Source organism: Anas acuta, chromosome 11, assembly GCF_963932015.1.
Source record: "Anas acuta chromosome 11, bAnaAcu1.1, whole genome shotgun sequence".
NCBI lineage: Eukaryota > Metazoa > Chordata > Aves > Anseriformes > Anatidae > Anas > Anas acuta.
The window spans coordinates 21,996,937-22,014,116 of NC_088989.1; the positions used below are offsets into that span (position 1 = coordinate 21,996,937).

A 17,180-nucleotide genomic window follows, 5' to 3' on the forward strand; every position below is an offset into this window, starting at 1 on the left:
CCATTTCTAAAAGGCCTAAAAGGAAAAAATCTGCCACTAAAAGGATTCCTTTTTCATGTTGTAATCACCTCGTAGGTACTTTACACCACTTAGACTGGTTCAGAGAAACCAGCAATGTGGTTCCATTTTATTTTCTTAATAAAATAGATGTTTGTTCTTCATCCTTCAAAGCACATCCATCTAGTCAAACCTAATTTCTTGCTTTCTTTAAAAGCACTACAAGCAGGTATAAATCAGGTGATTCTGATTTGTTCAATTTTATTTGAACCTGTTTTTCTGTTATACCCTGTGCCTTCAGCATTGATCTATGCCTTCTGCATGCTTAAGCACATTAATTTTGTTTTAGAATAACTCAATAACCAAATCATGATGTTAACAGAATAAACTCATTTCAAGATTGTTTGAGATGTGAGGTACTTGAGACTATGTATCTCATTTTTCTTGAGCTGCTTAACACTTATAAGCTACATTATTGTAATCAAGAAATATTGTACTACAAGGAACTCTTAGCAGGAAAATTAAAAATATACTATAGCTTGAAATTGAGGGCTATTTTTAGGTGACTTCTTGCATTTTAATACAGCCTGTTACATACCAATTTTAGCAATGAAAGAAGTAATACCCAATCCATTCATGCTGATTTAAGAGAAAGTTTCTGTAACAATTAGATTAGGAAAAAGACTTCATAATACATAGTAAGAACATATACTAGACACTAGACTGATTAAGTTATTCTTTAAAGGTTATTATTTAAAGTTTTCCAGAAAGAAACAAACAGTGCTTTAAAAAGGAAGTGTGGAGGGGAAAGAGAGGACAAACAGTTAAGGCCTGTAGTAAAGAAGTGTAAAGGAATTTAAACAGAAATATGTATTGCTGAATACAGATACCAATCCAAAATATTTTCTAGCATGTAAAAAAAGTTTAAAAAAAAAAATTAACCTAGGGTTTCCCTTACTGAAATAGAACTCCCTGAAGGTGGCGTCCTTCATAGATCTACCTACACCTTTGGTTCACAAGTCTTCACAAAAAATAATAATAATAAAAAAGGATCAGCAAGTAGTAAACCATGAATACAAAATTCAACAGCTATTCAAGAATTATTTCTGATTTCAAATATATTCTTCCTTAGTAATACCTCGTAACTGCTTAGGTCAAAGAAACTTAGGTCAAAAAAAAGAAAAACAAAAAAAAACACACGATGACTGCCAGAAAACAATCTTAGAAAGAAGAGCTGTTTAAGATCTGCCCAAGTTGTTATTATTGCAGATTAAGAATCAAATTCCTCACTGCTTAAGAGAGGTCTTTCTACAGTGACTCCAGCAAAAGGGTTCTTGGGTTTATTTTGAAATCATAAATTCAAACACCACCACCAAAGAAAGCACGGAACATTCTGCTTCTTTGTATTTAAGATGAATGTCGTCAAAAGCCATCACTTTTAAGAATGTTTATTGATGCATTAATCTTCTCTTACAAGAGAAGGAACAAGCAAGAACAAATACCATTTTTAGCTGAATGTCTAAAGCTAAAGAACAGTCCCAAATTCAAATCAAAATCAAGTTGGGATGGATTTTGCAAGTTTGCTTACAATTATCAGAAATTTAGATTATGTAATTTAAGAAAAAGAATGACTGATATTCTTTGAATTCCTTTCTACAGCTATGTTGCTACAGAAACAACCAAACAAAAAAAAAAAGAGATGTGGACAAGCCACTGAATTTAGAAAGCCATCAGTTTCAGAAAGGATCAAAGCTTCCTTTAAGTTATGCTACTGAATTGATCTTAATTCCCTAGAATGAAAATTCAAAACCCTCCAGAAGATGCTAAATAGAAAGATATGTCCAATGAGGAGTGCCTGTAGCCCAAAACATTTGAGGCTGTTTTGACTCTCCTACAGCCTTCCTGATGTACTTCAATAGAATGAGTCCACTTGTTGAACAATGTGTTATTGATCTTGTTTTCTGATGAAAACTCAATACCAGGGCAGAATAAAAGGTGCTCAGGCCATAATGACATATGGAACCCTTCCAACACACATTCTTTCCTAATGATCCTCTTGAACACTTCCCGTCCCTCCTGAAGGAGAGCAGCAGTTAGAATTTACAGGGTTTTCTTTCTACATATATTGCACCTTTTACAAGCTCACATTACAGAGCTAGTCAACACTTATTGCAGCAAGAGCTAATTTGAAGAAACTCAAGAAATCCGGTGATGCTCAAGACAACCTCTTTCATCTCTGGAGAACAGCACTTTTCCCTCTCAGAAGACCTCAAAGAAAATTTCTTCTAGCAAAATTTGTAGTCTCACAGGTGACTGCACAACATGTCAGCTGAAAAACCCTTGTATGAATTCTCTTATACTGCATCCACTTGCTAGTTATTTCAGCAACCATAACCACATCTGCCTATACACACAGTGACAGATGTTACTTGGCAAAATACCAGAATAGATTTTTGATGTTTGGCTCTTAAAGAAAACACAGAAAACATAATTTAAAATCACCCTATCGATTCTTTGAAAGGCTTATCAATAATGCAGAAGCTAGCTCCTTTCTCCCTTCTTGGCTAAGCAAACAGAAGAGCTGCAGTACTACACAACTGGATGAATATTAGAAGTGTCAAAGAGAGATTCCCACATTGTTAGAGAATGATCAGAAATCAGTATGTATTTACTCAGAGAATGCAGTTAACACAGTCCACGTGGGTTTACGCATTAAGAGGCCTCAATTCCTAGCCTTGAATTTAAACCTCCTCATGGCTACTCCTCAGTTCGGCTTCCACATCCTTCAAATCTACGCTTTTAAGTGCTCCTAAGACTTGACACTGTTGACTCATCAAGAAGTAGAACAAAACAAGCTTATAGAATAAGTTTCTAAGTTTTAAATGTTTAGATATAAAAGCCTTCAAAGCACTATTAGTAGAAGAGCTTGATGCAATACAAAGTAGACAGCTTTCTATGAGGTTAACACATTTCTCATGACTTTTCTGAATTAGAAGCTGCAATTGCCCACTGATCCAGGAAAGTGGATTTAAATGCTGAATTTATAACAGCTATGTACTTCACCAGATAAATACTCAAGCACTTGCATTTCTAACCTATATCACTCTGTACCCGAAGCAGTACTTCTCCATGAAAACACGGGTATGTTTTCATCCAACAGATGCGTGTATTGTTCAAAAATGAGAAATAATTGCATGGATATACACATGCTTGTGTACCAACATGTGACCCAAGAATGGAATCTGTAAAAGATACAAACCTTTGGAATATGCTTTCATTTACTATATGCAGCAAAATAAGTTAAACCCATCTTACCTGTAATTGGAATCAGTCTCCAGTGCATTCCAACTTCTCCTATGTTATTTGAGTTGGAATGTTGCCTGCGATAAACGTGTTCTATAGGTGTACTAGGACAGGGACTGTAGTCTTCAAAGCTACTTACACTTCCAGTGCTTGCTTCCTGAAAAAAAATGATAAAAATTCTCAATTTGCAACTGTTTCATTAAACTACGTACTGAACAGCTTACAGTAAGAATGTCCCCAAGTTCACCAGCAGATAGGAAATTTTCCAATCGGTCAAGTCAAAGTTAGAAAAGTTTACATCAGGTACTTCTGCATTTCATTCACGTCATTACTTCTGCGACAGGCATCTTTGCTGATGGTCTGTCACTAAATAAGGCACAGTCCTAAGCACATACCTTAGAGCACAGAACATGGGGGGAGAAGGGCAAGGAGACTAGGAGATGGAAGTGGAGGAGAAAAAAAAAAGTCTGCTCCTTAGCCATTTTTAGGCTGTAGTCTTGATAAGTCAACGAAAACCATGACATGTTAGCACTGCTGAGGAACCACCTGCAACTAGTATTAAACCCTTGAGTAAACTAAATTCACCTGGCATTCCAAATGGTTAAAAGCAAGAGAGCACAAATACAGTTGTTGCAGTTCAATTTTGAGTTTCTTGGCTATGACAAGAAAGCAGTAAACTGAAAAAAGATTGATGCCAATCTATTTATTTTTGGTTCACTTTTGGGGGGAGAAGGGCAAAAGGATTCAAAGGATAAGCTTTGAAAGAGCTTAGATATGGGAGGAGCCTGGTATGAAAAAGCTTTTTTGTGCCTGAGATTGGACTTCACAATCATGACAAGCTGTCATATCCAAACCACCTATCAAGTCTGTAAGGTTAAGGAAAACACAGAAAAATAGTAAAAGCAGTGGATAGCAAAGAAAACTGAACCACCCTGGGGTGCCCCACAACCAGACACTAACACAGTCACTAACAGCCTGCCCTGCTGCCATTGCTGCAGGAAGTCCATATGCCACAGTAACTACTCCTGCATCATTACTTCTCTTCAGAAAGAGTAGCAGCTACACAGTTAACTGTGAAGAACTCTCAAATGTCTCCTTACTTGGTTACAAGTTCAGAAAATATCAATACCTCAGCCAGATCAAGACTCACCCCTCAGAGAAGGAGGAAGGTGGAAGGCAGTATGCAAGCTCTGTTACAGTTTACAATACACTTGTTCCATGCAACTTCAGCTTGCTAAAAACCATCACCATAATCAAGGTGAGAGACAGAATAGAATAATCTGTTTTCTACAAGATACAGAAAACAATTGCAAGGCTTCTGTTTCAGAAAACATGAAAAAACATTTCGGTATATAGCAGTCAGCAAAAGAATGACGGAAGTTTTGCTGCCTATTTGTGGAGCAGCAGCATATTACACTTACTGGAAAGCTAGAGTGAGGAAGACTGACTGACTGCCCATGGTTGCTTTCCACCTTCCAGATATGCTTAATTACAATTTTATTACAGAAAGAATAGACAAAGAATGAGAAACAAGCATCTTAAAGTTAGAATTTTCTATATACTCTCCTGCAAAACTGAAAGTCTTCTTCACAGAAAAGTTAGTACTTACCTATTTAAAAATTACAAGGTCTTTTTATTAATTCTCATAATGTTTGCAAAAATAGTACTTCTGTTACTAGCATCAGCCTATCAGCCAGTTTCACTTACTTTTAAACGCAGTGTGTGTTCAAGGCCTACTTCATTAGCTGAAAGCCGTAGGTCAACATCAGTAGGGTAGGGTAAGCAAGCTGCATCAGTTTCTAGCATCACAGGGCTCTGTGGGTCCTTAAAGTTAACATTTTCAGCCTGAACAGCATTAGGAAGCTCATGATCATCTCTGTCCTGTGCTGGAATGGATTCATATTCATATTTTTGTCTCATATCTTCTTCAATTTCATCAGTGTTTAATCCTAAAGCTTGATTTACAGACCGTGCCAACGACGAATCCAAGTGTCCTGAACTAGCTAGTGTTTCTAACAGCAGTTTAATGAGGCCGTGTGTGTCAGTAACAGCAGGGTCGGAAACATCTTGCTGCCTCAAGTCAGTATCATGTCCACCAAGACCAGTAATAATTGAGAAAACTGAGTGTGGCGAGTCCAAGGTTCTGCCCCCTTTGGGTAGGGAGAGAAGGGGAAAAGTAATCCATTACTAAGTTTTAAAACAAAAGCAAAAACAGACACATGCACACACCAAACACCTTCCACATACCCACAGTGTCACTCTTCAGCATCAATTCATACATTACACATACATTTACTTTCTTAGTAAAAATTTTTAAATAGGAGGATGTTGATTAAAGTTTCTAAAGCTAACAGAACAGTTTCTGAAGCTATATAAAAACATGGAAATTCAAACCCCTGATAGTTGTTGCTGTCTGGGAACCCCTGACAGTGTTAAGTCAAAATTTAGTTTCAAACAAATACTGTTTTGATTACACCCAGGTGGAAACACAGTCACATATTTTATATTAATAACCAACGTAAAAAGACTCTCAAGTTCCATAAACTTCCAAGTTGGAATCCCATGATTGATCATGGAGCCTACCCTCTGTCTCCTCCATCCACACATGCCAGCTGCACCTCTCCAAAAGGAAAGTGGTTTCTAACTCAGGCTTTTCATCTTCTAAACTGATTTGATGCATTGGAATTACTGAAGCTTGAGGTACATCCCCCCCACTCTTCTTTGTGCTACCCTTCTCCCTGTTCTCCCCAGTTTTCCCCATCTAAATGAGACCTATATCATTACCCTGTCAGCGAAACAGAAATCAAAGAGTTTCTTTGGCAGATATTAAGATAAGATCCAAGGTAATTACCTAAGGTTTGGATATAGATAGTTTAATTTACAAAATAAATTCAGTCTTAAAGCCATAAAGCTGTTTCCTTTGTCACATTAAACATATTACTGGCTGCTCTGACTTTACTTTGCTCATACTTAGATATCTAATTCTCTTCTTCGATCTACATTTACTAATTATTAATATAGGGTATTGCAGCCGTAAGGAATTAGAGCAAAGCCTGAAGTCAAAGACATTACAGTATCACAATTTGCTTAGTACCCTATACTAGAAAGTCTTTGGACAGTTCGAACAGCTAAGCAAACTCTCTGGAAGTCAGCCTTCCCTATTAACTTGTATTCTAGAAAGAGACAACCTACATAAACTACATCTCTATTAACAGATCTCAGGCCCATCTTTAAATGAGCCACCAAGCATTAAAATACACAAAAAAAAAAATTCAATCTATTAAGGTTAAAATTAAAAGTATGCTGTGAATTACAATACTTAAAGAGGAACTCTAAATAAAGAGGCTCTTACCTTCGTACTGACAACTATTCTCTGAGGCTTCACTCATTTTTAAGTGTTTCCGCAGATTTTCAGACTGTTTCTCCAGCTTCCTTTTCAGTCCACTCTTATTTCTAAGGTCTTCGGAATCAGAATCTCCACCTACATTTTTTTTCCTACACTGGATTAAGTTAATAAGTTCCTTCAGTCTATCAGGATCATAATCTCCGTGATGAGGGAATTTTCGCTTGGCAGCAGTTGCTTCATATTTTGCACGGATTCTTTTCCCACTTTTTGCATTGGCAAAATCAGTGTCTTCTGTAGCTTCATAATCTGAGATGGGACTGAACTGTTGAAGTTTCCGATTTCCCTCCATCAATTCCTTAGCTCTAGAAACAGGTAGTTGATATGCCTCACAACCAAAAATATAGTTTTGCAAGGAGCTGTCAATATGAGATTTATTTTTTGGAGCAGAATAAAGAAATTTTTTGTCATCCAACCGTGATTCATACCGATATAATACAAATTCTCTATATTTTCCAGAGCCACTATAGCATCTTTTCAAATACTCATTTATATACTTTTCCACAACAGTATTGAAATCTGCAGTAGCGTCTTTACGAGATTGGATTAAAGCAAAATGTAGAGACTGAATAAACTTTGTGAATTCTGGAATGATCTCCTGATTTTCGTGCAACACCACGGTAGTTGAATTTTTCTGTGTTCCAAATGGAACACTTTTTTGTGCTGCCATAGGAGAAAAGGGAATTCACAATTAAAATCACATCATAAAGCTATAAATAAATGATGACTGGCTAGCAATGTTCTGTATTATACATATTTGGTGAAACACAGTTTGGAATGACTGGAGAAATAACCCAAATGCCAGGGATTTCTTTCTTTGTGTAAGTGTGAAGTAACAGCTTTAAAGCCTACTTAAACGTCAACCTATTCATGGTCATGATGAACTGTTCACTTTCATGATTTTGTGGTAACCTATATCCTACGTACACATAATTTCCAATTCAAATCACCTTACTGGCCCTCCTAAAATGTCACTTCAAAGACTTTAGATTTACTGAAAAACAGCTCTCTGCAAGAAATGGCATTACTCCTTCCCATGGAATCCTGCCCCATTCATTGTACTGATTCTAAGCTCACTGGGATCCTTGTGACATGGAACTCTAAAACAGACGTTCTTAGTAAGTTCTGGGCTTAGTAGTCCAGCACAAAGCTATACAGCTTTTTTGGTCCTTTGCAAACCAATACAACTCAACAAGATGCAATAGTAACATTTGACAAGAGCAGGATTTGCCGGTCTTGGGATGCTATTAGAACCTCTTACTGCATCCTCGAAATAGCATTTAAAGGACGATCCAAGTTATATCCTTTTTATTCATTTATTTCTGTCCCCTGCCCTCCCCTCCATCAAACTTTCTTTCATTCAACCCTTTTAAACAATTACTGAGGCCTTAAAACAGTGGTTAACCTTGTGTTTGACAGAAACTACAGCTCACAAGTCTTTGAAATGTCACGGCAGCAAAAAGCTGTAATATTTTTAAGGAACTGGCATACATACACTTGAAATGTCTTACTGTGTCTTATCTCTTCTTACCCAAACTACAAGTGCTTGGATTTTGTCAACCATCACTCAAGTTAGAAAAATTAAAATAAGAAACATAGAGGTAAGCATCTAGGAAGCAGCTAAGACTTCAAACAAGAACTTTCTGAAGAGAGCTACACTTTGACAACATCACTTCTAACTAACTCACAGCAGGCCAAAATAGAACTGCATTCTACTGATTGCAAATTTCAGCTGTCAAAGATTAACTTTTAAGTCTCATCCCAACACTAAAACCAAGTCCTTTCATTCGTCTTTATTATATGGTCAGGTTTTTGTGCATATCCCAAATCAAAACAACAACAAACTTTCAGATGTTTTGTCCTTCACATTGTGTTAGTTAAAGAAATACCCCCTCCCCCACACTCTAAAAGTGCAGTAACATTCTTAGCACACTGATCTCTGGGAACACTCTCAGTTCTACTACTATGCACAAACAAGAACTCTGAAGTCGTTTTAGTTTTAAACTAGGAACAAGTGAGCCTAAAATACTTAGTGCCATAAAGAAATGCCTTAGTTCCATGAAGAAATGAACACTTTTTGAACACCATCACCATTGCTATAACAAACTATTATTCCTGGTTTACAGTGTTAAGTTGTAACACTGTTCTACTGTTGACTTCAGTAGACTATAATCATCATTTAACTGACCACATAACATACACAGAAGTGAACAAACTTACTTGAGCTCATTATACCTCTAGGTTCAGGAAACAGAAATAATGCATTTAACATGCGGGACCGTCCAGTTTGGTGATCTACAAAAAGAAAAATGGTTGGAAAGGAGAAGACCCCTATGCTTCAAAAGACAACTATAAACCAAACAACAACACCACCATCACCACAACCACAGTACCAAACATAGAGTATGCATACCATAAGGGGATGTCATTTGCCAAGGAGAAAGAAGAAAAAGAAATCCTCTGTCCAGAAGTGGTTTAACGAGAACCTGTTTTGAAGGAAGAGGAAAAAAAAAAAGAAATAAAAGAAAAAAAAGCACATTGCTTCTAAGCTTCTACCAGACATTTTGACATTATGAATACTCTTACTTCCTGTAAGCTAAATTCCAGTCAAGGTAGGGAAGTGAGGGAAGTGCTATGATAAGCTATTTTGGAATATGCTAGCTTTGTAATTCCAGTGAGACCATGCATCTTTTCGCATGTCTCAATTTCTAGTTACTAAAGTTATTTTGAAAAGTGAATAGTCAAATCTGTAACACTCACAAGTTTTTCTTTCTCTAGCTTTTGAAGTAATCCCTCCAAGTGATTACCAGAACGGGACTTCTCCACAACTTCATAAAGACTACAGTACATTCCATTCTTCAACACTGACGTGGTACAAGGGGAGGAAGAAGTTTAGAAGAAAAAAAATAAAATTGTAACTCAGTAAATTTCTAAACGTTCTTAAATAAATAAAAATTTAAAATAAAAAAAAAAAAAGCTAGCGCCATTTACCTTCTTTTGCTCCTAGGTAAGTTTCTTTATACAACAACGCAGGTGAAATTTTCTTCTTCAGTTGGTCAATGCTTACAACTTTTTCAACATCAAGCTTCTCAGGACTAGAGACAAAGGGTGCAGGAGGGAGAGGTAAATAAAAAAAAAAATAAAAGGCCTCTCTTCTTTGACCTTCATAGTCTGATCCTCATTGACCAAAAAAGAATTATCAAATACATTCTCATAAAACATCAGTTCCTTAAGCTATCCTGTGAGACAATTATATTTATTGCTCCAAAGGAGTGTGTGTCACTTAAGAAAAACAAAGAATAAAAAACAAAACAGGAAAAAAAATACCAACAACACCGAAGACTGACAAGTTGTGAGCATGAACTAACAGCAGCTCTGGACACTCATGATTTAAGAGTCTGGTTTGGTATTTAAAGCATCTGGTCAATGTACATTTTAGACTTTCACCTGAATATGTCTTAAATTCACTAGTCTAATAGAGTTTTGACACAGCAGTATTTTTAACCTATTCTTTAAACAGTAATACTCACAGCTTGCATGGAAGGAAAGGACGCGCTGCTGACTTCAAGGAAACATGGCACAGGAGTTTGCCTTTATTCCAGAGCTGTCCCCTCCATAATGTGTAGTTAGATTTATCTAAATTAAGATGGAGACAGAAACAGAGTGAAACCACTTGTTAGGAGGGACTGAAACGAAATGGTAGTAAAGAGATTGCTGAACCTCCAAAAGCTATTTTGAGGAAATTTCCTACTAATAACACACCAGACAATAATACCTTTACACCTATTATTTAAGGTAACAAAAAGAGTATTTGCAATCCTATCTTGTTTTGACCTGCTCTGAGCAGAGTAAAGTAGTTGGTATGTGTCCTGTACATGTATATATAAGCACATTCTTGTTGCCAACGACATCCTCATAACTTAACTGCTAGCTATGTTTATACATAAGAATATTTTGCTTGAATGATGTTCAAAAGAAAAGTGTGAGAGGATCATGTTATTTGAAGTGGCATTGAACAGCAGATTTGTGAGCAGAAGGTATGTTCCTACTATGCTATACACAGAAACAGAGGGAAAAGACAACTCGATTTTATTCAGTTCTGGTTTGTTCTAGCAAGGGAAGAACATACACCTGAAGGTGTCTGTTACACCATCTAATATCACAAGAGATCACTGCAATCAGTATGGTACGGAATAAAAGTTAGGTAGACAGTCAACATAACCAAGCAATCATTCTAGTTAAACACAAATCAAACTACATGGGCAAAAATGTCCAATACTTTTCAAGCCTACAATCATAGAAGTACTAAATTTCAATTCATTCTTACCTGTACTTCTCTCTGTGTTGAAGCTGTTTGATCTAACAAAAAGAAAGGAGATGATTACTGGCTTGAGACAGAAGCTTGCGGCTACTGAAATTTTATATTAAGGATACTTTATCAATCTAGTAATAGCAACACTGATTACACTCTCCAGCCTCAAGCTACCATTACAGCAACTTGTCTGATTTTGACATCCAGTAACTGTTGTTAGCACTAGTACAGTCCCCACATTTGGATGCCTTCCTATCAGCACAGGTATCATATCGTATCTGTCATCAACATAGACAGTCGCTCTACAAGCCATAAGAAAACACTAGCAAATAGTCTGGTGACTAAGTATACAGAACATTTTTTGGGATACCAAACAAGGTACTGCTGTGAACATTTGTATGACTCTATTCTACAAAGCTTTATCTGGATTCCCCCTAGGGTAGAAGGTGAGGTAGATGAGAAGAGCAATAGAACTGCTTCCTACAGGGGCTGCCTGCTGCATAAGACCAATTCTGTCACCTCTTGCTTTACATTAGAAACATTTATTATACTACATCCCTGTAACACATCCATCCATTTCAGCACTGTTCATCTAAACTGATGCAAAACTATTACTAAGAGCTATGAATTCACGTTGAATGCAGTCTTTCCAAAATTCACTTCCTAGCTTACCTTGATGGGGGCAGGAATTTTGGTGTTTGCACGATTTCATCTTTGTAAGTAAATGAAACAACAGCATAGGGACAAACATGCCTTGGTCTTCGTCTTATCTCATCAAAGCCATATTCATAGAAATAGTACTAGAAAAATAACATAGCTTTGAATTAAAAACTCATAAACTATATTTTGCAAATACAACAGCCCCTGACCTTTGTCCCCAGAAAGGTGCACTGTTTCACAGCAATAGCTTAAAAAATATACTTCATGATTAACTACTTATGCAAACTAATGGAAAAAGAGTTTAATAGTCTGAAATCTTTTATTATGCCAAATATTATCTGGTACATCTATCAAGTTATAAATTACTATAATAAATCATATTTATGGTGCTCTTACCACCAACAACCTAATTCTTAAAGAGCTGCTACCCAAAATACAGTTTTAAATGCCATTCTCATATGTATGTTATAATATGATCAATTACCATATTTTTTTCCACATTCTACTTCCTGGTTTACCTAACACTGACAGGACAGGCACTACTTTAGGGTGTACATGTACGTAAGGCTAACAGGAGACGCTGACATGTTGTTCTGTAATTTCTAATAAAGGCTTCTGTGAGCTACTGCTTAATGTACACCAGACAGCTTCAGCATTACAGGACAAGTTCAGTATTAAGTTACATCTTCAGGCAATTTACCTCCACAATTATCAATTCATTGATTGGTTGTTGTTTGTAGTTTTTTGTTTTGTTTTGTTTTTTGCTTAATAAGGTTTTTATTTAAGTTAACACACACTCAACCTTCTACTACCTGAGTAAGTTCATATGCTCGATAAGCCAGCAAGGAGGTTACTTTATTTGCATTCTTTGAAACATGACATTCATGCTTGGGTGTTGGATCTAATGCACTCTTCACTGTTGATTCCACTGCTTTCATGCCTATGTGGTCATATATGCTTTTCATTTTTCCCTGTAAAAAAGCAGAATTGTAAACAAGCTTTTCCCTGAAAACTGGCAAACTGCATCAAGTACATGAGGAAGTAAGTAATAAAAGATAAGTTTTGGAAAGATGTTTATGAAAATATGAAAAAAAAGAACATATTTCTGTAGAAAACATATTTCTTGCCTTTTATAAAAATTTCTTATTCCGTATTTAATCTCAGTGTCAACATTGGATTTTAAAACCAGTAGGTTTCTAGATTCTCTGTAAGGAGACAATTGTATGAATGGAGGTTCAAGAAGTAACGTTAGAACTACTTTTATTGTATCACTAAACAATATAAGCCTTCAAGAAAAAGCAAGAAGAATTTACCTTTATTATTTTAAAAACAATCACATCTCCAGTTGCTCCAGCTTCTAGAGGATTAGGTTGCAACAAATCAGCATACCTGGAGATATACACACCTGAGAAGAATATTAAAAACAGAAAAAAACACTACGTTATGATGAATGTTAAAATGTTAGTAGAAGAAGCATTACATAGGACTAAAGCTCAGTGTCTTCCAATCAATAAAGATTTATCATTTTTTTTCTAACTGCATCAGCAAAAAGTATAATGGCATGTTCACAACTTCCACATTCTAGACAGTAGAATAAATGTCTACTCTCACCAAGCACGGCATTAAACATCACAGTAGAACATGGACTAATGTCTCATGGACTCAGTTTGAAAGGAGTACTAACTGAAAAACATTACTAAAAATACATTACTAAAAGCGTTGTGACCAAGAGCACAAGCTCTGCCCAAATGCTGTACAGATACTGCTTTCAGTTTTTGCTTTTTTTCAAAACTCCTGGAGTCCTTCTTTATCATGTCCTATTACAAAACACGGGTATAAGCAATGGAAGATATGACTGTCAAGTAAGTCAGGAAAGCACTAGCATCATCAGCAATTTTTCATCCTACACTGTTCACAAGAGTACACTGGTTTTGAATTGTGAAGTGACACTCAAATGCAGAAGGCAAAGTAATTTCTTGCTTTTGAAGATTTCAAACATAATTTCATAGATTTTAAGGCCTCAGATAAATACTTGTTGGAACTGACTACGTCTGATTAAATAACTGCAACTGACATCAAATACATATTGTATTGGTGGGACTTGAAACAAAATGAGAATTAGTTCTCAAATTCCTCTGAAAAAGGAGTTTTAAATAATATAGTCAAAAACAGAGTTACAAAATAAAGCCTTGATGTCAGTTTACTTTGCTAAAAATACCTATATGTGATATTCCTGCAGGTAAGTGCTAAGAAAGGCACTGAAAGTTTACACAATTGCATCACATTCTCTGCCAAGTCACACTGACTAATATCAGTACATATAATCAAAAGATAGTTACCCATGGAAGGGCTGCCAAGAATTGTTATTTTGGAGTGGCCCACCTGCAGCCCCTTTTCACATATGCTTTGGATCTGTGGAAAACAGGCATTTTTTTTTTTAAACAAGCCTATCAGGAAAGCCAGAATGTGAACACAGCAATAAACATAATTCTGTTTGGGCTAAAAAAACAACAACAACAAATAAAACAACCCCCAAGCAAATGCAACAGTTTCTCTGTTTCCGAAATTTTACACACACTTAATGAACATTACTTGCTTTTAATACATTTTAGTAACATAATACAGAAGTAGACCTGCCATATGATTGAATACTTAAGAAATCCTGGCTCTCTAATTGTAGATAAAGCAAAAAACTTCATTTTCTATCACTTTCATTTAAAAAATATCATTGGAAACCCAAAAGATAACGTGCATTTTCTACTATTACTGAAGATTATATAGGACAAATGCACATTTGGAGCACACAAATACACTAAGAATGCATCCACATATCTATATGCGTGACACATATCTTAGAGTCTTATCTACACGCTAAGTCATATTTCTTACCTACTAAACAGAAAATAAGTCTGACATGAATACACAGAAAAACAGCATGAGCATCTTTGTTCAGCCAGCTTTTAAAAGAACAGGAAGAGAACTATGCTTGTTTTCATCATACAAGTAACTTTTATGCAATTCTCTTTAAGGTACCTCTTCTTTACTCAAAAAAAGAACCATAATGAAAACATGCAAGCTTCATTAAATAAAAAAAAAAAAAAGAGAACAAAAAGCCACCACAAAAAAAAAAAAAAAACACACAACAGAAACCCACACACAGTCCAGAGAAATCTACCTTTCTATCTGTAAGTCAGTCTAAAATGGAAAATATACTTTTACTGAGACATGTAAATGGTACATCCTAAATCATAAAGAATAAAGGATTTTAACTGTGACATAGTATCACCACTTTCCAATCGTTCTAAGCCTTCCATGGCTGAATTTTGCAGAAATTATTTAAAGACATCAGTAAAAAATGTGAAGTGTGTCAACAACAGCATTCAGTTTAAGAAAACGCTTGTGAATTAAAACAGAAAAAACATTTTATATGCAATTCTGTTTTCTTACCTGAGGTCGATCAACCATTAGAAATGCATAGGTTTCAGAAAGCTCTTTATCTAGGCGACCATCAAACTTCAACTCTCTGCGTTTTTCTGTGAACTGTTACAATAAGTTCTTAACATGTATAGACAGATTATTGCAGTCACATTCAAGTGTCAATGCTTTAAGACCCCTTCTAAGTTAGCAGTTCCAACTGCAGAAAAACAATCAAAAGCTAATTTGAATGAGATTACATTATGCTACAATTCAAATTAAAAACAAACAAACAAACATATACACATGGAAAATATCACTGGCCTAAAAGAAAACATTCTTTAAACCAGTAATGTGCACCAGTAAGTGCAGTGATGTTTTAGTGTTATTAGTAGCATGCCTGTCAAGAAGAAGCATTCAGCTCAATGCTTTCCATATCACGTCTGAAATTCCATAAAATTGTCCTTACATTCACTTCTTTCTTACACAATGCATGTATGTTAGCAGTTGCACCTCAATGCGGAGGTGGCTGCAGTTGCTGTATATACCCAAGCTGCAACCATAAACCACAAATCATACAGTAGCAGAAAAAAATACGCTTCAGAGTTTACCAATTACACATACTGTCACTCTGTACTTGAAGTTTTTTGGTACCAGGACTTGAAACCTATTTCACAGTTGTGAAAGAAAGCTAAGACTGGATTTAAGACAGGAGATAAGGTACAGCAGAAGTGCTAGAAGTTTAATTCTTGGACAACAATTACAGAGATTATGTAAACTTGGTATAAGAAAGGTATTAAATTTCATAGGAAGCCTGAGGCCATTCAAAGTAGACCCTATAACCTCTTTACAGGTTATTAAAAATATATAAAGAGCATAAAATACATCAAGAACATTTTTGAAAATAAAAAATACACAAAGCAAAAGGGTACCCAATACAATTTTTCTTTTAGTCTTCGAGTGTCTCAGGTATTATTTTATACCTTTGTAGTAGTATAGTAAACTTGCCTGAAAAATAGTTGCTTACATTCTCAGGAATGTGGTTTTGCAATTAATCATCAAGCACACAAGAAGAAAATACTCCCTGGGTCATTGTCTCTTAACTCCAAAAAAAACCACTAAAGTAAATTTGATTTGATCTGTACCTTATCCATAAAGAGAAACCACAAACATACTCACTTCCTTTTCCAACAGTTCACTGTGCACTAAGCTGGCTCTCTTGTAATTAAAATTCGACACTGAACTAGGTTCCAAGTAAGATGAATGCAGAATCTTCACAACATCCTCAAACTCTCGAGAGCCCACAGCTACTGGCTGAAAGAGTGCTATAAAAGAGAAGAAATAAAATAAGCACCAACATTGATCTGAAAATAACAAAACAAAACAAAATTTAGGCAAGACAGGTTCCTATAATTACAGCATCTTTCAAAAAAAAAAAAAAAAAGACACTATGCTTTTTTAATATTCCTTTTGAACAGCTAGTTCTCAGAAGCTTATAAGGGAAGCACTTCAGTATGTCTCAGTTTATAATTTGAAAACATCTAAGTACTGTAAAACACTGTCATTAAATTTATAACATTTTAATTAAATTAATTAGCTCTTTTAATTAAAAACCAGGAACAAATTGTTCTAATAAAAACATTAAAAACAATTTCATGGCTCAGCATCTCTTTAGAACTATTAAGGTTTTTTTCTTTGTTGCATATGGTAATTATGCTAAATATGAATAAATTTAATATTATATTGTATAAATTAAAAATAATAATTAAAATTAAAAATAATCCAATAAGTTCTTATTGCTGAAAAACCACACTGCGCGTGTTCATGCTCTATGATCTTATCCCTTGCATGAATTCAAAATGAAAGCTCTTCAACTGCCTTCTGGGGAATCTCGCCTAAGTTCACACAGAAAAGTTTTCATGCCCCCAAGCTTCTGAGTACAAGTGACAAATTGATCAGAAGAGGAACCAGAGTGTGTGCCAGCAAAGAATGTGAGTGCATATTGTGAGACTACATCTAGGAAAGTAATAGTCCTGAGGGAACTGAACCAGTTCAGAACAGCAACTGGTTTCTCTGTGCAGTACCATTCAC

The 17,180-nt window shown here is 35.6% G+C and overlaps 2 protein-coding genes across 12 annotated transcripts in view; one reads left to right on the forward strand and one right to left on the reverse strand.

Annotated features, from left to right (window-relative positions):
• CCDC66 (coiled-coil domain containing 66) overlaps positions 1 to 9,679 on the forward strand; it is a 40,919-nt gene extending 31,240 nt beyond the window's left edge. The window contains exon 19 of the mRNA XM_068694540.1: positions 9,482 to 9,679. The gene's annotated coding sequence lies outside the window, so the exon portion shown is untranslated. The remainder of the gene's footprint in view (positions 1 to 9,481) is intronic.
• Positions 1 to 17,180, reverse strand: part of TASOR (transcription activation suppressor) — a 36,975-nt gene that overhangs the window by 12,806 nt on the left and 6,989 nt on the right. For 10 of the 11 annotated variants that reach the window (XR_011100279.1, XM_068694537.1, XM_068694534.1 and 7 more), the window contains exons 2-16: positions 16,269 to 16,414; positions 15,123 to 15,215; positions 14,015 to 14,087; positions 12,989 to 13,080; positions 12,488 to 12,646; positions 11,688 to 11,815; positions 11,031 to 11,062; positions 10,234 to 10,339; positions 9,695 to 9,798; positions 9,464 to 9,567; positions 9,117 to 9,189; positions 8,924 to 8,998; positions 6,653 to 7,366; positions 5,008 to 5,450; positions 3,313 to 3,457 (exon numbers count right to left, since the gene is read on the reverse strand). Coding sequence is in view for 10 of the 11 variants with exons in the window: in XM_068694537.1 (XP_068550638.1) it covers positions 3,313 to 3,457; positions 5,008 to 5,450; positions 6,653 to 7,366; positions 8,924 to 8,998; positions 9,117 to 9,189; positions 9,464 to 9,567; positions 9,695 to 9,798; positions 10,234 to 10,339; positions 11,031 to 11,062; positions 11,688 to 11,815; positions 12,488 to 12,646; positions 12,989 to 13,080; positions 14,015 to 14,087; positions 15,123 to 15,215; positions 16,269 to 16,414 (2,487 nt within the window). In the remaining variant the exon portion in view is untranslated. The remainder of the gene's footprint in view (positions 1 to 3,312; positions 3,458 to 5,007; positions 5,451 to 6,652; positions 7,367 to 8,923; positions 8,999 to 9,116; positions 9,190 to 9,463; positions 9,568 to 9,694; positions 9,799 to 10,233; positions 10,340 to 11,030; positions 11,063 to 11,687; positions 11,816 to 12,487; positions 12,647 to 12,988; positions 13,081 to 14,014; positions 14,088 to 15,122; positions 15,216 to 16,268; positions 16,415 to 17,180) is intronic. The other variant, XM_068694532.1, reaches the window with a different exon arrangement.